This window comes from Bos javanicus, chromosome 5 (genome assembly GCF_032452875.1).
Source record: "Bos javanicus breed banteng chromosome 5, ARS-OSU_banteng_1.0, whole genome shotgun sequence".
Taxonomy (NCBI): Eukaryota; Metazoa; Chordata; class Mammalia; order Artiodactyla; family Bovidae; genus Bos; species Bos javanicus.
In genome coordinates, this window is record NC_083872.1 from 60,710,884 (window position 1) to 60,736,792 (window position 25,909).

A 25,909-nucleotide genomic window follows, 5' to 3' on the forward strand; every position below is an offset into this window, starting at 1 on the left:
GATTCACCTCATCTCATTTGGGTCACCTCTAACTCCCTCCTCCCTCTTCTCTTCTCCATGTAACCCTGTGAACCTCTCTGAGTGACCCTCACTGTAGAGAAACTTATCATCTTTAATGTAGATGTTTTATCAATGGTGCTGTATAGAAGGAGAAGTTTTGAAACTACTGTAAAAAATAAGACCGATAATTGGAAGCAGGAGACTTAAGTCCAAACCCTGACTCCAGGGAACTCCTGACTCCAAGGAACATTCATTGACAGGAGCTCATCAAATGCCTCCATACCGACACTGAAACCAAGCACCACACAAGGGCCAATAAGTTCCAGGGCAAGACATACCAAGCAAATTCTCCAGCAACAAAGGAATACAGTCCTGAGCTTCAAGATACAGGCTGCCCAAAGTCACCCCAAAACTATAGACATCTCATAACTCATTACTGGACATTTCATTGCACTCCAGAGAGAAGAAATACAGCTCCACCCACCAGAACACCGACACAAGCTTCCCTAACCAGGAAACCTCGACAAGCCACCTGTACAAACCCACACACAGTGAGGAAACGCCATAATAAAGAGAACTCCACAAACTGCCAGAATACAGAAAGGATACCCCAAACTCAGCAATTTTAACAAGATGAAGAGACAGAGGAATACTCAGCAGATAAAGGAACAGGATAAATGCCCACCAAACCAAACAAAAGAGGAAGAGATAGGGAATCTACCTGATAAAGAATTCCGAATAATGATAGTGAAATTGATCCAAAATCTTGAAACTAAAATGGAATCACAGATAAATAGCCTGGAGACAAGGATTGAGAAGATGCAAGAAAGGTTTAACAAGGACCTAGAAGAAATAAAAAAGAGTCAATATATAATGAATAATGCAATAAGTGAAATTAAAAACACTCTGGAGGCAACAAATAGTAGAATAACAGAGGCAGAAGACAGGATTAGTGAATTAGAAGATAGAATGGTAGAAATAAATGAATCAGAGAGGATAAAAGAAAAACGAATTAAAAGAAATGAGGACAATCTCAGAGACCTCCAGGACAATATTAAACGCTACAACATTCGAATCATAGGGGTTCCAGAAGAAGAAGACAAAAAGAAAGACCATGAGAAAATACTTGAGGAGATAATAGTGGAAAACTTCCCTAAAATGGGGAAGGAAATAATCACCCAAGTCCAAGAAACCCAGAGAGTACCAAACAGGATAAACCCAAGGAGAAACACCCCAAGACACATATTAATCAAATTAACAAAGATCAAACACAAAGAACAAATATTAAAAGCAGCAAGGGAAAAACAACAAATAACACACAAGGGAATTCCCATAAGGATAACAGCTGATCTTTCAATAGAAACTCTTCAAGCCAGGAGGGAATGGCAAGACATACTTAAAATGATGAAAGAAAATAACCTACAGCCCAGATTATTGTACCCAGCAAGGATCTCATTCAAGTATGAAGGAGAAATCGAAAGCTTTTCAGACAAGCAAAAGCTGAGAGAATTCTGCACCACCAAACCAGCTCTCCAACAAATACTAAAGGATATTCTCTAGACAGGAAACACAAAAACTGTGTATAAACTCGAACCCAAAACAATAAAGTAAATGGCAACGGGAACATACTTATCAGTAATTACCTTAAATGTAAATGGGTTGAATGCCCCAACCAAAAGACAAAGACTGGCTGAATGGATACAAAAACAAGACCCCTACATATGTTGTCTACAAGAGACCCACCTCAAAACAGGGGACACATACAGACTGAAAGTGAAGGGCTGGAAAAAGATTTTCCATGCAAATAGGGACCAAAAGAAAGCAGGAGTAGCAATACTCATATCAGATAAAATAGACTTTAAAACAAAGGCGGTGAAAAGAGACAAAGATGGTCACTACATAATGATCAAAGGATCAATCCAAGAAGAAGATATAACAATTATAAACATATATGCACCCAACACGGGAGCACCACAGTACGTAAGACAAATGCTAACAAGTATGAAAGGAGAAATTAACAATAACACAATAATAGTGGGAGACTTTAATACCCCACTTACACCTATGGATAGATCAACTAAACAGAAAATTAACAAGGAAACACAAACTTTAAACGATACAATAGACCAGTTAGACCTAATTGATATCTATAGGTCATTTCATCCCAAAACAATGAATTTCACCTTTTTCTCAAGCGCACATGGAACCTTCTCCAGGATAGATCACATCCTGGGCCATAAAGCTAGCCTTGGTAAATTCAAAAAAATAGAAATCATTCCAAGCATTTTTTCTGACCACAACGCAGTAAGATTAGATCTCAATTACATGAGAAAAACTATTAAAAATTCCAACATATGGAGGCTGAACAACACGCTGCTGAATAACCAACAAATCACAGAAGAAATCAAAAAAGAAATCAAAATTTGCATAGAAACGAATGAAAATGAAAACACAACAACCCAAAACCTGTGGGACACGGTAAAAGCAGTCCTAAGGGGAAAGTTCATAGCAATACAGGCACACCTCAAGAAACAAGAAAAAAGTCAAATAAATAACCTAACTCTACACCTAAAGCAACTAGAAAAGGAAGAAATGAAGAACCCCAGGGTTAGTAGAAGGAAAGAAATCTTAAAAATTAGAGCAGAAATAAATGCAAAAGAAACAAAAGAGACCATAGCAAAAATCAACAAAACCAAAAGCTGGTTCTTTGAAAGGATAAATAAAATTGACAAACCATTAGCCAGACTCATCAAGAAACAAAGGGAGAAAAATCAAATCAACAAAATTAGAAACGAAAATGGAGAGATCACAACAGACAACACAGAAATACAAAGGATCATAAGAGACTACTATCAACAATTATATGCCAATAAAATGGACAACGTGGAAGAAATGGACAAATTCTTAGAAAAGTACAACTTTCCAAAACTGGACCAGGAAGAAATAGAAAATCTTAACAGACCCATCACAAGCATGGAAATTGAAACTGTAATCAAAAATCTTCCAGCAAACAAAAGCCCCGGTCCAGACGGCTTCACAGCTGAATTCTACCAAAAATTTAGAGAAGAGCTAACACCTATCCTGCTCAAACTCTTCCAGAAAATTGCAGAGGAAGGTAAACTTCCAAACTCATTCTATGAGGCCACCATCACCCTAATACCAAAACCTGACAAAGATCCCACAAAAAAAGAAAACTACAGGCCAATATCACTGATGAACATAGATGCAAAAATCCTTAACAAAATTCTAGCAATCAGAATCCAACAACACATTAAAAAGATCATACACCATGACCAAGTGGGCTTTATCCCAGGGATGCAAGGATTCTTCAATATCCGCAAATCAATCAATGTAATACACCACATTAACAAATTGAAAAATAAAAACCATATGATTATCTCAATAGATGCAGAGAAAGCCTTTGACAAAATTCAACATCCATTTATGATAAAAACTCTCCAGAAAGCAGGAATAGAAGGAACATACCTCAACATAATAAAAGCTATATATGACAAACCCACTGCAAACATTATCCTCAATGGTGAAAAATTGAAAGCATTTCCTCTAAAGTCAGGAACAAGACAAGGGTGCCCACTTTCACCATTACTATTCAACATAGTTTTGGAAGTTTTGGCCACAGCAATCAGAGCAGAAAAAGAAATAAAAGGAATCCAAATTGGAAAAGAAGAAGTAAAACTCTCACTATTTGCAGATGACATGATCCTCTACATAGAAAACCCTAAAGAGTCCACCAGAAAATTACTAGAAATAATCAATGACTACAGTAAAGTTGCAGGATATAAAATCAACACACAGAAATCCCTTGCATTCCTATACACTAATAATGAGAAAACAGAAAGAGAAATTAAGGAAACAATTCCATTCACCATTGCAACGGAAAGAATAAAATACTTAGGAATATATCTACCTAAAGAAACTAAAGACCTATATACAGAAAACTATAAAACACTGGTGAAAGAAATCAAAGAGGACACTAATAGATGGAGAAATATACCATGTTCATGGATTGGAAGAATCAATATAGTGAAAATGAGTATACTACCCAAAGCAATTTATAGATTCAACGCAATCCCTATCAAGCTACCAACAGTATTCTTCACAGAGCTAGAACAAATAATTTCACAATTTGTATGGAAATACAAAAAACCTCGAATAGCCAAAGCGATCTTGAGAAAGAAGAATGGAACTGGAGGAATCAACTTACCTGACTTCAGGCTCTACTACAAAGCCACAGTTATCAAGACAGTATGGTACTGGCACAAAGACAGAAATATTGATCAATGGAATAAAATAGAAAGCCCAGAGATAAATCCACGCACATATGGACACCTTATCTTCGACAAAGGAGGCAAGAATATACAATGGATTAAAGACAATCTCTTTAACAAGTGGTGCTGGGAAATCTGGTCAGCCACTTGTAAAAGAATGAAACTGGACCACTTTCTAACACCATACACAAAAATAAACTCAAAATGGATTAAAGATCTAAACGTAAGACCAGAAACTATAAAACTCCTAGAGGAGAACATAGGCAAAACACTCTCCGACATACATCACAGCAGGATCCTCTATGACCCACCTCCCAGAATATTGGAAATAAAAGCAAAAATAAACAAATGGGACCTAATTAACCTTAAAAGCTTCTGCACATCAAAGGAAACTATTAGCAAGGTGAAAAGACAGCCTTCAGAATGGGAGAAAATAATAGCAAATGAAGCAACCGACAAACAACTAATCTCAAAAATATACAAGCAACTCCTACAGCTCAACTCCAGAAAAATAAACGACCCAATCAAAAAATGGGCCAAAGAACTAAATAGACATTTCTCCAAAAAAGACATACAGATGGCTAACAAACACATGAAAAGATGCTCAACATCACTCATTATCAGAGAAATGCAAATCAAAACCACTATGAGGTACCATTTCACACCAGTCAGAATGGCTGCGATCCAAAAGTCTACAAATAATAAATGCTGGAGAGGGTGTGGAGAAAAGGGAACCCTCTTACACTGTTGGTGGGAATGCAAACTAGTCCAGCCACTATGGAGAACAGTGTGGAGATTCCTTAAAAAACTGGAAATAGAACTGCCTTATGATCCAGCAACCCCACTGCTGGGCATACACACTGAGGAAACCAGAAGGGAAAGAGACACGTGTACCCCAATGTTCATCGCAGCACTGTTTATAATAGCCAAGACGTGGAAGCAACCTAGATGTCCATCAGCAGATGAATGGATAAGAAAGCTGTGGTACATATACACAATGGAGTATTACTCTGCCATTAAAAAGAATACATTTGAATCAGTTCTAATGAGGTGGATGAAACTGGAGCCTATTATACAGAGTGAAGTAAGCCAGAAGGAAAAACATAAATACAGTATACTAACGCATATATATGGAATTTAGAAAGATGGTAACAATAACCCGGTGTACGAGACAGCAAAAGAGACACTGATGTATAGAACAGTGTTATGGACTCTGTGGGAGAGGGAGAGGGTGGGAAGATGTGGGAGAATGGCAATGAAACATGTAAAATATCATGTAGGAAACGAGTTGCCAGTCCAGGTTCGATGCATGATGCTGGATGCTTGGGGCTGGTCCACTGGGACGGCCCAGAGGGATGGTATGGGGAGGGAGGAGGGAGGAGGGTTCGGGATGGGGAACACATGTATACCTGTGGCGGATTCATTTTGATATTTGGCAAAACTAATACAATTATGTAAAGTTTAAAAATAAAATAAAATTGGAAGAATAAAAAAAAAAAAAAATTCTGATTAGAAAAAACAAAAAAAAAAAAAAAAAAGAGGAAGACATTGTTCTAGCTATAAATCCCAGTCAAAAAGATCTACATCAATACTATTTGATAAAGAATTACCTAAATATTGTTAAGTCTCCTTTAAGGCTAAATGAAAATAATACTTCATCTTCCCCCATAATTGTGGGTTTTGAATATTCAGGTGAAATTTCAACAACAAACCCTGTTTATGTTGAAATGGGAAGAAAGTGCATGTCACTGTTGTGGAAGAAGCAAAATCTACCCAGATCTCGGTCCAAAACAAGCACCTCAACAGAGCCCTCTCGTCGTTTCATTTACAGTTCAGTACTTTATATTAGTCTATATGATGGCCACTTGAATTATTGATAGTTTCCAGTTATTTTCCCCTCTTTTTAAACCTTTTTATTGAAGTACAACATGCAGAAAACTACACAAGTCACAAGTGTATAGTTCAATTGATAACCACAAAAGTATATTTTCCAATAAATCTCTTTGAATGTTATCCTCAAATTAAGGCCAAGAAATACTATTTGTCTTTGTTCTCTTTAGAGTTGTTGTGAGGATAAAATTAAATGAGATATGCACACTGTCTAGTCCACTGCCTATTGCAGAATAACCACTTGCCAAGTGACTATTTTATGGATGTATATAATTATCAATGTAACATTCACTGAACATTTTTTATGCAAAATTAGGTATTATGTTAGGTGCCTCCGAACCATGGGAAAACATCCACTAAAATTTTTTTGATCAAAATGATAATTGGGATTAGATTCATATATTAATCTCACTGTTAGAAATAGTTAGAAATAGTAATTACACTTTAGTCAGAATATATTTTCTACTGTAAAAAATGCAGATGTTCTTAGTGTAAGTGAAAGGTCATCTTGTGGAAGGAGTGATTTCTCATAATTTCTTTAAAATGTGCTTCATATTCAACAAAATCCCATCAGGATCACCTTAGTATATTCTAGTCTTTGTTTTTATATGGGTGGAACAATATCCCCAACACCCCAGTAAAGTGGTAAGCAATAACAACGTCTGCTATTAGAGTACTTACTGTACGCCAAGCATGCTTTAGTGCTTTTACATAGATTTTTCTTTTTAATTTTATTTTATTTTTAAACTTTACATAATTGTATTAGTTTTGCCAAATATCAAAATGAATCCGCCACAGGTATACATGTGCTCCCCACCCTGAACCCTCCTCCCTCCTCCCTCCCCATACCATCCCTCTGGGTTGTCCCAGTGCACCAGCCCCAAGCATCCAGTATCGTGCATCAAACCTGGACTGGCATCTCGTTTCATACATGATATTTTACTACATAGATTATTTAATTCAGTCCTCACAACAACCATATGAGATAAGTGTCATTATTGCCATTTTACAGGTAAGGAAACTTAGCTGTTGGCAGTTAGGAACCAAGGAAAAACCCTCATTATCTAGCTCTTTCAAACAGTTCCTTCACAGATTAAATCTCCCTGTAGTTTTCCAATTAAGGAAATTCTAGTCTTAAACCCTTTCACCACAAGTATTCTCCTTCCACATGATAATCCTTTGCATATTATAAGTAGGGAATATTCACTCTGAAAATTCACTTTTTTTCAGACTGGAGGGACCCCTTGCCCATCTGAAACTATGTCATTTGTCCCTGGTGAACTCTTTGCTTCACAGTGCTCATTTTATCCTTGGTAATGACATTTATTTCCTAAGAATATTGAATATATCTCCATACTAAATAATAGCTCTATGAGGACAGCAGATCTGAGTTTGATTCTAGTGTCAATATGGCATATAATGAGACTTGCCATATAACAGACTTGCCTAATGTTTAAGTGTTTTATTATATGTATATCATAAGACAGTGACTGTACCTTTGCCGTCGTTCTTTCTGTTTCATCCTCTCAATTGCCTCCACATTTTCTTTAGGAATGGAGTCAATGAGATCACTCAATTCTACCAGGCGAGACTCTACTTTTACCAGCTTTTGAACTGGGTTGAGGCTTCCAACCTCAGCATCTCCAATGCAGACTTTGTATACTTGGTTAATTTTTTTACTAAGAGAGTCTATCAGTTTTTCCTGAGATTAAAAAGAAAAGGAGAGCAGAAAACATCTCATTACTGTTTGCTTGTTCATTCAATAAATGTAAAATTCCCTTTTACTATATTGTAATAGGCTTTTATTAATATGTTCTACTAAATACTTTTTTAAAAGAAAAACTTTAATACAACATTAGAACAGTGAAAAAAAATGCAGCAGTCAATTTATGTCATAATTTATAGTCAGAGCAGGCTTCCATGGTGGTTCAGGGAAAGAACTCGCCACAGTGTGGGAGACCTGGGTTCAATCCCTGGGTCTGGAAGATCCCCTGGAGGAGGGCATGGCAGCCCTCTCTAGTATTCTTGCATGGAGAATCCCAGTGAACAGAGGAGCCTGGTGGGCTGCAATCCATGGGGTCGCAAAGAGTCAGTCACAACTGACCGACTAAGCACAGCACATAGAGCATTACTATAATAACATCCTGGATTATTTCTTTAAAAATATTTCAGTCTAGGTATAAAATAATTTAGTAGGACGCTTGAATGTTTTTGTGTATCATTCCCATTCAAGTAGACACTACATAAACATTTAAATCCTTTTTTCTCCCCACTCCAGTGCATTTCCTAGCAGCAGTATGTGAACTCCTTTTTTGTGCTTGCTACTCTAATTACTGGCTTCCCTGGTGGCTCAGAGGTTAAAGCGTCTGCCTGCAATGTGGGAGATGTGGGTTCAATCCCTGGGTTGGGAAGATCCCCTGGAGAAGGAAATGGCAACCCACTCCAATATTCTTGCCTGGAGAATCCCATGGACAGAGGAGCCTGGTGGGCTACAGTCCAAGGGGTCGCAAAAAGTAACTACTAACACTATAATCCTGTCTGACAGTTATTTGCATACATGTCTTATTGTCCCTTATAGACTGTAAGCACCTGGAAGGCAGGAGCTATTTCTTATGTTTATACTTATATCTAAAGTAGCCCCTTGCATGTAACTGTGCACTTAATAAATGTTTGCTGAATAAATGAATGCATTTTTTCATAGGGAAAAAAAGTTACAAGCAAACAGCTTCCCAGGCTGGCCTACAAAACATTTTGAGTTTTCATTCTCTCCATCTGGAAGTCATTCCAGTATTCTACTCTAAGCGGAGGCTTAGGCCACACCTTGCTGATCCCTGTACCTGGCCACTGTGCCGTTTTAACTGTTGGTAGAGATGTTCAAACTTGTAGGTAACATTTTTCGAGACTGTAAGAAAGCTCTGTTTCTGTGTTTCCACTGTATACCCGGCATTCGCAGATAAAAGGATCTCAATAAACTTCTGGGCAAAGTAAATCGTTCTCCTGGTAGAATCCTGCCCCCATTCCTGCTTCTGCTCAAGAAGATGAGAATCACCATAAAACCACAGACAAATAATACTCAAGATAGATGTGGCTCCAGGAGCCATGGGAAACCCCTCCTGAAACCACAGACTCATTACAGAGCTACCAACACTTAATTACAAATCAAGATCTGTTACCAGTAGCTTACTTCAAACAGCTTGTCTCTCCCACCTAGTTTAACAAGCTTTCTGATGGTCCTATTTACTATAAAGCCCCCTCTCTTTCCTCCTACAGTAACACTTACTGTAGTACCTATTTATATTTAAAATGATTTTAGGAAGTTTGGAGAAATACCTATAAAATAAAAGGAAAAAAGAAAAAAAAAAAAGTCCTGTTTGACGTAAAGCTCCTTTTTGCTACCCCTGGGTCAGGAAGATCTCCTGGAGAAGGAAATGGCAACCCACTCCAGTATTCTTACATGGGAAAGAAAGTATGGACAAAGAAAGGATCCTGGCAGGCTACAGTCCATGGGATCGCAAAAAGAGTAGTGACTAAACAAGACAGACGCTGGTCGGAGAATAGGGAATTATTGTTTAATGGGTACAGAGTTTCTGTTTGGGATGATGGAAAAGTCCTATAAATAGTGGTGATGATTATGCAGCATTGCAAATATAATTAATGCCACTGAATTGTACATTTGAAATGGTTAAATGGTCAATTTTATGATATGTATATTTTTTACCACAATTTTTTTTTAAGGTGTAAAAAAGACAGCATTGAAGAGCTGAAAGGTAGCTTTCAGCTCTAGCAGTGCACAACCCCATCCCTCCCTTCCTTGGTGTTACACCACATAAGAAATGTGGATTGTGACTGGAGCCATAAACAGGTTTGTTTTTGTAACCCTGCCTGCTTATATGGGTAAGGGAGCACAGTGATCTTCTGATAAGAGTCCCTTTAAATCTACTGTTTGAAAGTCAAGTTCATAACTATAATTGTGATATTAGTTTCACATACGAGTTTTGAATTTTTATTTCCTTCAAGATTTTACAAAGAAACCAATGCTAGCTGGAGTTTATTGTGGATCTTAAAACTAGCCTGATTATTCATTCAACAAACATTTATGGAGCACCTGCTTTATGACGTTGCTAAACTGAGCTGAATAGAAGGGTAAGACAAGCCTTGCCCTAGGGTTTGCATCCAGCTGGGAGAGACCTGCATGCAAACAGATAAGCACACTAGTCTATGTCACAGGTGCTCTGGTGATAGAACTCTGCAGACCCCAAAGGGGCCACAACCTATTACAAGCTCAGTGTTGGGAAGATACTCCATTCAGTGCTGATTCAGTGCTTCCTGTCTTCATTATTTGCCCTTGAAATTAATACCAAAATGATCACAGCAATGAACTACTTCATATGTATAGTCGTGTGTATACTGACTAAAACAAATGTATTTATAGGTGGGGAAATCTCAGCATCATACTTGGTAACCTTTTAAGAGAGTACCGATGATAATTGAATGTTTTCTATCTACTGTGTAAGTTGGCTATACATATTGACAAGGTAATTTCCAAGCAGGTTTTCAGCCTCTGTCATCAACCTGGGACTTGTGGTTTGCTTTAATCCTCTTATTCCAATGCTTAAGACACAGGGAATGCAGATTCTTATTACCATGAGCCAAAATAAAATTACTGCAGGCAAAGAATGATTACCTGAGCATCTGAGTTATATTGTCCAAAACTAAATAGCCTGGACCTTAATTCCAACTCTGCTGCTTTTTCTTCTTCTCTTACACAGTTGGCCTTGAGCAATGCCTTGTGTTCCAAAAGAAACTCTATGTTGGTATTTCTATTGCAAAGAAGAAAGAGACCCTTATCTGTAATTTATGATTCAGTGAAATAAATCATCAGTCAGGAGCTTCAACACTCTCTAGATCATGTGTCAACATCCTATGTCTAGTAAGCCAAATAGAAGTTTATATTTTAAGATATTGACAAAGTACCTGCAACTTTTCAGGTTAAAATAAGAAAAATAAATGCACAGATGCTTTTCAATGTCTATTGGGAAGTATTTTCTCACCCCTCTACTTCTGTGGCTCCCCTGAGTCCCCCAAATAGAAAAAGCAGTAGAATTGAGGTATTGGAAACCCAAGCTGGGTGACCTAGGATGTCACTGTTCTCAAACCTGACTGATAATCAGAATACCTGGGGAGCCACTGGGAAAAGTAGAGACTCCTGACTCCTTACATAGAGCTTCAGATATAAATACCCTTTTCCTGCCCAACCATACACACCCCATCCCCTCATATCATAGTGTCATGGTGGGGGCACCATATACTGAGGACTGGAAGTGAGGAGACAAGGATTAAAAGGAGACAGTAGTTAACTGGGTGGCTATAAGATTATGGTTTTAAATTCTTCTAATATGTCCCAAAGTTCAGTGCAATTTGACAACTATTTTAAAAGATTGACATCTGGTGCAAATGAGTCTTCCAAAAAAGGTTCTGCACATTTTTACAAGAAGTATTAAGAGTAGAAAGGAATTTTTTGAGTCATCAAATCCAGCCCCCTTCCCAACAGAAGTCCCTTTTATAATAGCCCTGATATTGATAATGTACATTATAAAATGATACAATATTTAAGCCATGAAAAAACTTTTGCTGAGAGTCACAGCCAAGGAAAATGAGTTTATTAGCATCATCATCCAAAGCATGATTTGGTCAGCCAGATGACAGTGTAAAACTGCATTGAACAAAGAGTAAGGCAGTAGGTGACATTTTGATTCTTTATAACCTTCTATATTGTCTTTTATTCTTGCTAGCTAGGAAAATATTTTGACAAGTGAAAGGAATTAGGGACTAAAACTAAAACCAGTCTATTCTGTATAAATATAATTCCTACTTTTCCATTCTGCAGTGTAAACTATTATTAATAAAAATTCTTCCCTAAATCCAGGGAAACCACAAGGAAGGGCCACGCATAAATGAAGGTGGACTTCGTCTCTGATTAGAAACTGGTTAATAGAATGTCTGCTTGTTTTTTATGACTTACATTTTATCCTGTATAACTTTTTCTCTTTTATTTACATCTTCAAGATTTTCATCTACATCTTGGGAATATTGTACCAAAGTAAGATTCTGCTCTTCCAGCTCTGTGAGGACTTGAAGTAACTCTTCAGGTTCTTTGAAATAAAGTTCAGGCTCCTAATCAATAATGAAGAATATAATTAACTCACTTAACATGCTACCTGTGCATATGTGACTTATCTAGGAAAAAACAGTGGGGTAAAGGAATACTGTTTCGATTATAAGGGAGATAATGGGCAGAGTGACGACAGCCTATTTCCATGTGAGAGCTGGCCTTAGGGAAGAGAACACTTTTGGTGTTGGGGAGGAGATGAAGTTTATTAGAGAAGGTGAAAAGGAAGAAGAGAGTGAGGAAAAGAAAAAGGAGAGGGATGGGGCAGAGGAGGAGGCAAAAGCAGGAAAAAAGGAAAGGCAAGTTTCTAGGGAAAGACGAGAGAAGAAGTAGAATGAGAAAAGACAGAGGACTAAGTGAAGGTCATTTTCTCCCTACATTTTAATAATTTTCTATTTTCTAAAATTTTAAGTATAAGTTTATATCACTTTGAATTAATTTATAGCAAGATGACTTGGATATTTGCATCCCCACGTTCATCAAATTTACTGTAGCAAGAAGTGGAAGCAACCTAAATGTTCATCAATGGACTGATGGATGGATAAAGAAAATGTGGTCTATCCATCCTTAAAAAATAAGGAAACCCTGTCATTTGCTACAATATGGATGAACCCGAAGAACATAAGGACATGAGACTAAATGAAATAAGCCACTCATGAAAAGACATACTGCTTCCACTTTTACGAGGTATGTAAAGTAATCTAACTCTTAGAAATATAAAGTAGAATGTGGTTGCTAGGGGCTAGAGGGAGTAGGCATAGGGGAGTTGTTCAGTTGATGTATAGTTTCCATTGTGCAAGATGAAAAAGTTCCAATGGTCTGTTACATCAGCATGTTAATAGTTAATGCTGCAGGATCATATACTTACTAGTTAAGATGATAAGTTGTGCTTTTTCCACACACACACACACAAAAATGATTTGGATAAGGTATGTTATATGTAGTATACAGTTAATGCTTTTAAGTGTTTTGTTCCTTTTCTGTGAGTTTCTGTGGTTGTATTTAGGGTGAGATTAGTTCACAATCAGACCTGTAGCCACAAAGAACTGTTTTGTTGAAGCTCAATTTATCTCACAGTCCAGCTACCCAATATATCTCAAGCCCCAATAAAATGATAAATAATCAGAAGGTGGTTATGTTCACAGGAAGATTGTAGATAATATATATCTCCTAAATTGTTACCTTCTAAAGGACACATTTATTTACTTATAATTTTTAAAAAATCTTTTGGCTGTGCCTCACAGCATCCAGGATCTTAGTTCCCCCAACCAGGATGGAGCCCACATCCCTTGCAGTGGAAGTGTAGAGTCTTAACCACTAAACCGCCAGGGAAGTCTTGACATTTATTTTTCATTAAATGTCTGATGACAAACATGAACTATATATACAACTAGAGAACAGTAGCAAAATCATATTTGGGGGGATTTCCCTGGTGGTCCAGTGGCTAAGGCTCCATGCTGCCAGTGCAGAGGGCCCAGGTTCGTTCCCTGATCAGGGAACTAGATCCCACATGCCACAACTAAAGATCCCACATGCTGCAACTAAGACCTGGTGCAAACAAATTTTAAAAAATCATATTTTCTTCTGAAAGGTTGTGGAATATTTGGAACAGGACATTTTAATTTCAGAAGAAGAAATGAGCATCTATACTTTTCATCAAACAATATTTAAGTCAAGACAAATAGTCCGGTTACCAGATCGTAGTCCATATCATCATCTAAAAAGAATTCCAAACTGTCTTCTGAACTGATACTCTCAGTTTGGCTGTAAAAGGAAAAGAAAATGCCTGATTTCTGAGCCATTTTCTATCAACAGATTTGCTTTCATGACTAAGTTATTTTTGGAACCTAAATGTAGTTCTAGTTCTTTTCAATAGCCTGTTTAGCCTTTTAGGGAATTGCAGGAATCAATGGATTCCACAAGTATGCAAAAGAAAATCATTCATTCCCAGACAAGGGTGACATATGCAAACAAAGAGACCATAAGGAAGAGTTGTACCATGTGGTACCAATTATTTGAGGTGCATCTGTAAAATATCTTCTGATCAGGCTGGGGAAATGTTGGTTGGGGAGTGGGGTGGGTGATGAGATACATACTTAAAGAATAGTTATGTGGCTTGCAAGGTGGCTCTGAAAGAATCCTTTAAGAACGATAAATTGAAAATGATTGGAATGTTAAAAGGGCAGGGGCTAAGGAAGGAGTAAAGCAGCTGTTGGTGTGACCTAGGTAAGTAATGTTTGTAGTGATGGTGGAAAACAAGTCAGTGGTTGGGGTTGGGAGGAGAATCTAGAGACACAGGAAAGAAAGAATTCATGGGAACCAAGAATAGAAAGAGCTCCTGGGGCACAAAGAGAAGAGACCAGATGACTTCAGCGTTTGTAGTCAGTAAGCCTGGAGTAGTGGAGGTCATGCTAACAGGAAGGAGAACAGCTTTAAGGATAGGATAAGGACAAGATTGGGCTTCCCTGGTAGCTCAGCTAGTAAAGAATCTGCCCCCCGCCCCACCCCCACCGCGATGCAGGAGACCCAGGTTCGATTCCTGAGTCAGAAAGTTCCCCTGGAGAAGGGCATGGCAACCCACTCCAGTATTCTTGCCTGGAGAATCCCCATGGACAGAGGAACCTGGTAGGCTAACAGTCCTTGGATCACAAAGAGTCGGACACGACTGAACGACTAAGCATAGCACAAGGACAAGATTAACATTTGCTTTGTTCATGCTGAGTTTGAAGGGACAAAATAACCTGCTTGGAGCTGCCCTTTAGCAATGGGAAATATGTTGTAGGGAAATTGAGAGGGCCATAGAAGTCAAGGGATACTTGGGAAACATCCACAGTTCAGTCCACTGTTAGTGGATTCAGTAATATCATTTTCAAATCAGTCTTCTCCCACCTCTCTGATACTATGTTACTTTTTGGTTCCTTTTCTTTGAGTCTGTTTCCTCAGCCTTCTTCCCTTTCTTTCTACCCATCCTCTGGGGCTGATCCTCTCTTATAGATTCAACCACTACTAACATACTGACTCCCACATCTCTGTCTGTCTTGAGCTCTGGACTTCAGTGTCCAGCTTCCAGCTGAACATCAGTATCCACTTGGGTGTCCCATAGAGAGCTCAGATGAATGCATCCAAAATCACACTCCTTATTTTCCTCTCAGGCCTGCTCCCCTTGCTGTGTTCCTAATACCTTTGAATGACAACACCACACATCCAGTTGCCACATGAGAAATTTGGGAGTTATCTGTGGCCACTCTTTTTATTGGGGGAATTCCCTAGGTAGCATTTCCCTGATGTGTCCCACAGCCTCTCCTTCTTGTTCCAGCTGCCACTGGCTGGCTGGGGGAGTTCATTATCTCTCATCTAATGAATTGTGACCACAGGTTCCTAACTGGCTCCTCTACATCCAGTTTTTTCCCTGTCCATTCTGTTCTCTAAAATACTACCATCTCCAATTTTCTAAAATGTAAGTCTGATTTGAGCCTCTGTCACATTCTTGCTAAAACCTTCAGTGACTCCCAGGGCACTTGGAACAAAACACAGACACCTTTGGGATGACCCCACTGCCTCCTTACTCATGAGACAATACCTAGTTACCCCTCCAGTCTTGTCCATTTACACCCTGCAGCCCAGCCATTCTGAACAGACCCAAACACTGCCACCCTTGTGCCAGCAGGCCCCTCCCTCTTCACTGACCCCTCGTCCTCTCACCAGACACAGCTTAGATGCCATCTGATCTGGAGGGTGTCCACTGATCCCGCCCTTGCTTCTCCAGTCCCTCACCTCTCCTCTGGGCTGAGAGTCCTTCCTTTGCAGGCCTGAGGCACCCTGATTGTCCTTCCAATGGCCTCATCATGGTATAATGTAACTGATGAACTCCTTGTCTGTCTTCCTCACTAGACAGTAGGCTTGTTGAGAGCAAAGACTGTCTTTTTTTTCATTCTGGCCCTATAGGGCACTCAGTAAATACGTGCTGAGTAAATGAAAGAAACTAAGAAGCAGTGAACTTTCTGAGAAAGTGAATGTGACATCTGCGTATTACTTTGTGCTTCAACATGGAAAATCCTTATGATGTTCTGTTTTTGATTGTATCTTGACTGTACTGATGTCAATATCCTGTTCGTGCTATTATACTACAATTTTGCAATAGTTGTTACTATTGGGGGAAACTGGGTAAAGTATAGTGAGACTTCTCTGTATTTTTTCTTGTAACCGCATGTGAATCTATAATTCTCTCCAAGTGAAAATGTAATTAAAACACAACAAAACAGTGACTCTAAAATGCCACAGAAGTAGAATGACTGTGAGGCCCCTGAAATTCAGAGCACAGTGTTGACTTTTATCATGGATAATACACTGCTGGCCCAGATACTTCCTTTGGGGTCAAAGTATCCATCCTGGACATCAATATATTTTCTTACAGCTCCTCTAGGGTAGCTGGGGGCTTCCCTGATAGCTCATTTGGTAAAGAATCTGCCTGCAATGCAGGAGACCCCAGTTCAACTCCTGGGTCAGGAAGATCCACTGGAAAAGGGATAGGCTACCCACTCCAGTATGGTTGGGCTTCCCTTGTGGCTCAACTGGTAGAGAATCTTCCCGCAATGTGGGAGACCTGGGTTTGATCCCTGGGTTGGGAAGATCCCCTGGAGAAGGGAAAGGTTACCCACTCCATTACTTTGGCCTGGAGAATTCCATGGACTATACAGTCCATGGAGTCGCAAAGAGTCGGACATGACTGAGCAACTTTCACTTCACTTCAGGGTAGCTAGGATGGAGAACTACCACTTTCTGAAATAATGAATATAAATGAGTCAATAATCAAGTAAGGGAAGAAACAAACAAAAAGTGCTTTCTAGTCCTATAGTGGAGAAGGCAATGGCACCCCACTCCAGTACTCTTGCCTGGAAAACACCATGGATGGAGGAGCCTGGCGGGCTGCAGTCCATGGGGTCGCTAAGAGTCAGACACAATTGAGCGACTTCACTTTCACTTTTCACTTTCATGCACTGGAGAAGGAAATGGCAACCCACTCCAGTATTTTTGCCTGGAGAATCCCAGGGACGTGGTAGCCTGGTGGGCTGCTGTCTATGGGGTCGCACAGAGTCGGACACGACTGAAGCTGCTTAGCACAGCAGCAGTCCTATAGCAGCAATTTTGAATGCCATGGTAAATTTGTAAACACATGAGTCAGCAGAGTAGATCAAAAACAACTGGGCAGTGGATTCTGAGAGGCAAAGAGCCAAGAGGCAGGGTGTGGGTGGTTTCTGCAAATAGCAGATGTAGGCCCTCATCAAAGGATACAGGAAGACCTGTGAGAACTTGGTCACCTGCCGAGCACATAGAAATGGCAACCACTACCTCCAGCATCTCCTATGGTGGGTATGGATACGTGGCACATATGTTGAAGAAAGGCTAAAAGAGATATTTGCTTATAAAAAAATACACCATTTCCAAGAGAGGTAATCAATATGTACTGTACTTTGATAAGGATGATTTCTTATCCTCTAGGTTGGGAGTGGTCCTCCTGCGTGATCTTGCTATTCAGAATGTCCAGGTGAAGTCCACATCATTGGTGATGGTGGAGGTAAAAAGAACATGTAATTAGGAATGAGTGCTTGCTATTTGGTGAGCGGGATTCATTTTTCTGTACTGATATGCCCATTACTTAAAAAAAAAAATTATTAGAAACAGTCATATAGAAAATGGTGCTGTTTTATTCTACTGACTTTTGGTTCCAAGCATAAAATCAGAAATCGCTGTTTGGGGTGGTGTTTTTATTGTCTAAAACATGGCACAAATCAGGGACATAAATGGTGAATATAAATCACAGTTCTCTTGTTACCTAATCATATACATTTTTAATCACAGATTTTAAAAGATCAAGATATAAAAATGGTGGACTTTATTTATTACCAATGTCTGGGTCTGACCATGGTCTGAAACTCAGAGGTGGGCAACTGGTCTTGGATCTCTGCATCCACTGGCCCCCAGGTCATGCTTCGTCATGCCCGAGCTTTTGTGGCTTCCAACCACCCTTCCTGCTATTCCGTCTTGAAACTACAGCAGGTCTCACTCCCCGATCCCTCTACCTGGAAAGTCCCACTTATTCTTCAAAATCCAGCTCAGATGTCACTTCCTCTTAAAGACTTTTCTGAATGCTTTAGGGAGAGATCACATTTTTGATTTTTGCCCCCAGACCCCTCACCATCACTGCTGTATCATTTGTCCCATTACATTGTATTTGTATAGTGCAGTATGCAGAACTGTATCTTACTCATCTTTGTGTACTTGGAGTCTCGAAAAGTTGCTGATACATAGTATTCCTCCAGTATATCCAAGGTGAGTGGGGGAAGGAAAGAAAATGGACAAAGAACCAGTGGATTGTAGCACCACCGTAAATGAGCATCTTAAATTTTTAAGCTGATACTGGAACACATATTACTAAAAATGTCTTGGGAAGGGATGCTATTCAAACTGAGTGACTCCTATATTCAAGATTTTAAAGAGAAGAAAATATGGACCCCACCACCTACTTCCTCTACACCCCCTCCCCTGCACCCTACTCCAGATCCTCTAACAGACAAAGTAGTATGTCTTAAATAATTTGGGTCCAAATTGGCCTCACACTCTGAAAGAATCCACCTTTTCAATCAGCTGGCCAAGTGCACTTATGCCAGGGTTGTTTCTGGGCAGGCGAATTGTATGGTTGAGCTTTACCCCTACCACTAAATACCTCTGATGGTTGGCAGCAGGATAAAGGAGAAAGAGAGTCCCTGGAAGTCAGCTTGCCTGTGTGTGTTGAATGACTACAGGGCAGGGGTTGGGCAGGGGTTGAGGCTGAAGGTATCCTTAGAGTTGATTATGAGCATGGTAGAGCTTCCTCAGTCTTCCCAGTTACTTCCCTGAGTCACCTGCCAATGACAGTCACCTGGTTGCTGTTGGCCTGGATTGTTGGGCCCTGGGAATTGGTCCACCAACACCAGAGGGCAGGCTTGAACCAGAGGAATGAGGAGGCCCAGCTGAGAAGGACCTCAGAGGATGTGCTAGTCAGCCAGGGACAACTTGTACAAGATCCTCTGCCCCTGACTTCTCTGCCGGTTCTATTCATTCCCCCACCTCTCTGAGTTTCGTAATAATGTCTGGAGAGACAGAAACAGAACACCTAGCTCCCCAGGATTAAGGGTGATGTGGACACTAGGCTCTGTTTTTCAGTTTATAGGTCCTGCATCTCCACTTTGAGATGGGCACCTTCTCTGACTTTACTTTTGTGGGTGAAGTGCCAAAGATCCAGTGTTACCTTGGCTACTTCTTCCCAGAGAAGAATCTTCCGAAAATGATGTCCTTCTGGACTCGTCAGTGGTCTCTCTTCTCCTTGCACTTAATTCTAGAATGGAAAATAAACAAGTTGGGGTGGGGAAACTTTTGAGAATGAGAGCTTTGTTTCAGGGTGAAGGCCAAGTTATTGTGAAAATTTCCAGGGACAGAAATGTAAGATGGGGACATGGTAACCAGCATATGTATTATGCAGATGGCCAGGGCTGGTCTCTGGAGAAGGCAGGATGGATGAGAACTAACCTAGAGGGCCTGAAGAAGTCTCTTTCCCATGTCAGTCTATCAGAACTTCTAAATTCCTGGTGTTAACCATTCAACCCTCTGGACTGAGACTCAGCGCTTTCTAAGCATCCTTGAGTTACAGGACAAGTCTAGGAGCACTGAATCCTAAGCTGTTAAATGTAAATACTTCTCAGTTTTCCTTCCCATGTGTTTTCTCTCTTGTCAAACATCACATAATGAGTTTAACCCAACGTCATTACTGTGCTTGACACTTTATACACATGATCTCATCTAAGCACACGCAGCAACCATGAGAGACACAAGGGAGCTAAGCAGAGGAGTCACCCCTGGTGTGCTAATTAAGGCTTAATAACCAGCTCTCAGGGGAAAGATTCTCCCTGATTTGTAATGTGCTGATTTCAGTGGTATAAGTGCTCTCACCCCTAAGGCTCAGGATGAGCTCTCAGCTGACGAGTCGAGAACCCTCTTTCTGTGTGGCTTTCTCCCCTCCAGTACTCTGCTCCGGGGACTCCAGCCACCATGGCCTCCCTACCCCCAGCTCTGTCTTCTCCATCCACAGAGCCTGCTGAGGCCTCCCTCTGCCTCACTGAGTCCTGGAAGTGTTCTCCAGGCAGCACCCTGAGGCCAGCACAGGGCTCAACTCATGTGTTTCCCTTCTCTCGGGGATTACTTTGTTTTGCTTCTTGATGTCTGATGTCTTAAAACTGTTGTTTCCTATGTTTTTCAGGCAGGAGGATGTGTCTGGTTCTTGTTACCCCAATGTTGCTGGAAGTCTGTCTTCATCTTTGATTTGTGACCCTACATTCATCACTTACATATGAAATTCTTACCTATAATAGGATCTATTCCTGTTCCACTGAGCTTCTTAATGCCAGTACCATACAGTTTTCATTTTTGAGACTGTGATAATATAACATCTTAAAGGATAAGTAACACACCCACCCTCACCTTCTTAGTTCGGAAGTATTTGTGTATCTTTCTAGATGAACCTCAGAATCATCGTGCAAAAATCTACCTAACCCAACTCTCTGAGGAATTTTTGGTAACATTATTATTATACTTCCATAAAGCTTATACATGAATTTCAGAAAAATTGGCAACTTTACAAAATCAATCTTCCTGTCTGATAACATATTTCTCATTTGTCAAATCTCCTGGTCACACATTGAAGGTTATTATTGCTTTCTTGAATTTAACTTCCTTGTATATTTTCTAATTAATAAAGTTAACCTATTTAGCTTAATATAATAGGTTAATAAGGAGAAGGCACTGGCAACCCACTCCAGTACTCTTGCCTGGAAAATCCCAGGGGCAGAGGAGCCTGGTAGGCTGCCATCTATGGGGTCACACAGAGTCGGACACGACTGAAACGACTTAGCAGCAGCAGCAGCAGTAGGTTAATAAAGTATAATTGACTTTGTGTCCAATTACTCTACAGAATGTTTTAACAAGTCAAATTGTATTTCAGGGTTTTTATTGGGGAGAGGTTTGTAGCTATGCTATTCTCACTATCTACAAATAAAATATTTTCTATTTTTCCATGTATATATTTTTATTGCTTCATATTTGAAATTAACCTGAATTTCCAAATTAATAATTTATAATATCAGAGTTAGTGGGATTGTTCAGGGTCTGCCTACAATAAAAATTCTAACTAATAACAAACACTGAAGCAGAATATTTTAGAATTAGGATATGTACTTAATTGAATATGGGACTTACTTGTTATTATACTTGGAAGCATGACATTCACATTTTCTTTACTCCTTGACACCCTTTTCATTGCTTGCTGGATCTGCCATTGTTTTGGAGACAGTTTCAGCAGAAAAAACCCATATTTCACGTACTCTCTAAGGAGGAATTCTGTTTTTGCTATTTCACTACTCAAAAGAAAAATAGATATGGTTAGATATACCCATGTGAAAGCATGTTCATTTTTTAAATAGGTTTTAAAAAAGTCATTCTCTTGATCATGTATTTGAATAATAATTTGCTTAACAAATATTGTAAATATGGCCATAAAAATAAGGACTTCAATAAGATATGACACAAGAGGCAAGAAACCTGTAGGAATGTTATTTGAACCAAAATGCCCAAGGCTAGGCAGCTGACCCTCAGAACCAGCACTGAGGCAGAAAGTACATTGAGGGGGCCAGGATCGAGTGTGCCCAGGTGTTCCCTATAAAGGAGCAGCATGTGCTCTGGGCCCCAGATTGGCAAACCCTGGTGCTTTCCATCATCTCCCATGAACGCGAGGGTTTTCCAGGTGCAGCCAGCATTGCAGCATCCCATGGACCCCAAGCCTCTTGTAAGACTGACATCTGGGCCAATCCATGGAGGCCGGGAAAAGGCAGCAGGCATTTGCTCACAGCAGCTGTTCCAGGCTCTTCCATGTTTTTTCTGGCCAAGAAGCAAAGTGCTTCGAGCACAATGATGGGAGACAATGCAGTCAGCCAGCGGCAGAGCTCCAACTTCACTGGGGGCTTGTTTTCCCCCAGAGAACAGGCTCCCACATGGAGTAGTCCTGGCTGTCCCACCATCAGCTCTGCCTCGCACTGTGAATATCAACTTTCCTCAGATCAAGAGAAAGCAGGTAGAAGACATTTGACTGGCTTTTCTAACTTACTTTGCATTTTTTTCAGCAGCAAAACCATATTGGGTCTTTATGTCAGAATAAGAATTTTTAGAACAGATGTAAAATTACAGTTCAAGGTAAGATTCAGAAGAAGCCTGTCTTGCCTGAAGTCAGAGCCTAATGATGATCTTGACTTACTACATTTGGCTCCTCCTTGGGTACCCAGTGTTTTCCTCTTAAAAAAAAAAAATTTATTGAAGTATAATTGATTTACATGTTGTTAATTGCTACTGTACAGCAAAGTGATTCAGTTATATATACATTCTTTTTCATATTCATTTTCATTATCACAGGACATTGAATATAGTTCCCTGTGCTGTATAGTAGGAAATTATTCATTCTGTATATGAGTTTGTATCTGCTAATTCCAAACTCCAGTCCTTCTCCCATACCCTGCCCCTTGGCAATCACTACTTTGTTCTCTATGAGTCTATTTCTATTTCAGAGATAAGGTCATTTGTGTCATGTTTTAGATTCCACATATAGGTGATATATGATATTTGTCTTATTCTGACCGACTTGATAATCTCTAGGGCCATCCATGTTGCTGTAAATGGCATTATTTCATGCATTTTTATGGCTGAGTAGTATTCCATTGTGTATATATACCACATCTTCTTTGTCCATTCATCTGTCAATGGACACTGAGGTTGTTCCCATGTCTTGGCTACTGTAAATAGTGCTGCAGTGAACACTGGGGTGCATTTGTCTCTTCAAATGGCAGTTTTCTCTAGATTTATGCCCAGGAGTAGGATTTCAGGATCACTGGGCAGTTCTGTTTTAGTTTTATGAGGAAACTCCATACTGTTTCCTACAATGGCTGCACCAATTTACATTCCCACTAACTGTGCAGACTCCACACCCTTTCCGGCATATATTATTTGTAGACTTTTTAATGACAGCCATTCTGACCAGTGTGAGGTAATACTTCGTACTTTTGATTTGCATTTCTCTAATAATTAATGATGTTGGCCATCTTTTCATGTGCCTGTTGGCCATTCTGCATGTCTTCTTCTAAATGTCTATTTAGGTCTTCTGCCCATGTTTGACTGGATTGTTTTTTGTTATTGAGTTGTATGAGCTATTTGTATATTTTAGAAATTAGGCCCTTGTTGATTGCATCATTTGGTTCCATTTGTTTATTTTTGCTTTTAGTTCTATTGCCTTGGGAAACTGACCTAAGAAAATATTGGTACATAAAATCCTTGTTTTAATATCAATGTTAATTTCAACCAAGTGTAAGTACAAATATAAAAAATACTGCCAATTATAATTGTAAGATAATTATAAAAATATTAAAAGCATCCTAAATTCAGAGATGTTAAAATGGGGGACGGGAAGAACAGTGCCTTAGAATGAAGAAAAAAGAACATTTAGGAAATAATTTGCTTACCTCTAACATTGGTTTCCTTCTTTTCAACTAGTATCTTGTAATGACAAGTTAGAGAAACTTTTCAGCCAGAGGTCACTGTCTCCTGGTCTCCAGGTAGACACAATCGTTGATCAACAAATTACTTATTTTTAAAATGTGTTCATACTTATGAAATCACCAACTGATCAGGATTAGTCCCCCTGAGGTCTTGCCAGGCACCAGTAGGTTTCAGTGGGGGCAGGGACAAATGATGGGTAGAAGACAGGCCCAGCCTTACCTTTTCACAGACTGGATCTCCAAACTCGCCTTCTTGAGTTCCGCCGTCATTTGCAGTTTGTTTATAGTTTCCTGAGCTGCACTGAAAAGGAACAGATTTGTTAGTCTGTTTTGTATTGGGCTGTGTTCTGAAAAACTAAAAAGAAGAAAGAAGAGGGTAAAAAGCGATTTGGCCAAAGCGGGGGGGCGGTGGGCAGTAGGGGGAAACGAACATTTTGAGAGCATCTACAGATCTCTGGTCATTTTCTCGGAGGAACTCCTCAAAGGCTATTGCATCATCTTCGAGCTTTTTTTCTGCTTTCATGAGTTGCCTTTCCTTCATTGCTGTCTGTTTTTCAAACCTTTGAATGGTGTTTCTTTTGGTTGACAGAGTATACTGAGAATGTTGAAAACACAAGTGCATCAAGAACATGACTCCACATTTCTAGCACATTTCAAAGGTTTCATAACAAAGGGGGAAAATAACCTGCCTGGTTATTTTTGTATATCTGTGATCATTTGTATTAGAAATAATAGCATGTGAACCTTGGGGCTGTGGCCTTCATTTCATGAAGGAATTCTATTTTCAGGATAGGTAGAAGGGAGACTAATGCCTCTCTCTGACTTTTATGAAGAGGCTTGATATTGCTCCAAAATAGCCCCACAAATAAAAATAGCTATGTGTCTCCTCAGGCTGTATCCTAAAAAGGGGGGGAGGGGCATGTTCCATATTTCTCCAAAAAGCAGGTCCACTTAGTGTTACCCACACTCTGGTACTTTCTGGGCCTTGGGAAATTGGATTGTCTGCAATCACAAAGGCTCTTCCTATAGGAAGTACCATGGGAGAGTCAGGGTCCAACAGTTCCTCCAAGCCAGCCCCAGGGTCAAGGGGAGCGCGGGGTGGGGGAGTGTTTAGCCAGCCTCAAAGCACCCTGTTTAGATCCTCCAACGCAACTTTGATAGCTAGATTCTGTTTTGTTTTGTTTTGTTTTAACTACATAATGGAAGAATCTACTTGTATTTTTAATGCCATGCATGAACAATAAAGTATAAACAAAGCCACAAACATTATAATATGAATGGATTCAAATGTGGAAATGAGATAACTTTAAATAAACAACAGCCAGGACTTCACTGGTGGTGCAGTGGATAAGAATCCACCTGCGAGTGCAGGAGACACAGGTTAGCTCCTGGGTCCGGGAAGATCCCACATGCCTCAGACAACAAAGCCTGTGCTCCACAACAAGATAAGCCACCATGGTGAGAAGCCCGGGCACTACAACAATGACCCAGGGCAGCCAAAAATAAGTAATCAATGAATTGATTTTTTTTTTAAATACAGTATTTCTAAATATGAATGGATGTAAAATAAAAGATTAAAGGAAAAGAAAAAAACCAAAAGTTAGATACTCCACGTGTATAACCCCCAAATATTTATTACTTCATTTGCCAAGCAGTTACTGTGTGCTTACTGTGCACCAGTTCTGTTTTAATCATCCTTTTGGAGCAGTGAACAGAATAAAATGGATTGCTTTTGTGAGATGTTAATTCTAGCAGAGGGAGATGTCGATTAAAGGGGAATAAGTGGTCCAGTGGGCAAGGGCAGGAGATTAACACCATGTTTAGCCCAGGAAAGACTCCCTGATACAGTGAAAACTTAACAGAGACTGAAAGGAAGTAGGGAGCAAATCATGTAGCTATCTCAAAGAGGAATCTTCTTCCCAGAAGGAAAA

General features: G+C 39.7%; 2 protein-coding genes across 3 annotated transcripts in view; one reads left to right on the plus strand and one right to left on the minus strand.

Moving 5' to 3' along the window:
- CCDC38 (coiled-coil domain containing 38) overlaps positions 1-25,909 on the minus strand; it is a 42,924-nt gene that overhangs the window by 6,981 nt on the left and 10,034 nt on the right. For both annotated transcript variants that reach the window (XM_061416961.1, XM_061416960.1), the window contains exons 6-14: positions 24,410-24,573; positions 24,199-24,279; positions 21,637-21,794; positions 19,637-19,723; positions 17,819-17,876; positions 14,043-14,112; positions 12,202-12,353; positions 10,864-10,999; positions 7,676-7,881 (exon numbers count right to left, since the gene is read on the minus strand). In XM_061416961.1, the coding sequence (XP_061272945.1) occupies positions 7,676-7,881; positions 10,864-10,999; positions 12,202-12,353; positions 14,043-14,112; positions 17,819-17,876; positions 19,637-19,723; positions 21,637-21,794; positions 24,199-24,279; positions 24,410-24,573 (1,112 nt within the window). The remainder of the gene's footprint in view (positions 1-7,675; positions 7,882-10,863; positions 11,000-12,201; positions 12,354-14,042; positions 14,113-17,818; positions 17,877-19,636; positions 19,724-21,636; positions 21,795-24,198; positions 24,280-24,409; positions 24,574-25,909) is intronic.
- AMDHD1 (amidohydrolase domain containing 1) overlaps positions 12,347-25,909 on the plus strand; it is a 39,002-nt gene continuing 25,439 nt past the window's right edge. The window contains exon 1 of the mRNA XM_061416963.1: positions 12,347-13,035. Coding sequence (XP_061272947.1) covers positions 13,004-13,035 — 32 coding nt within the window. The 5' untranslated portion in view covers positions 12,347-13,003. The remainder of the gene's footprint in view (positions 13,036-25,909) is intronic.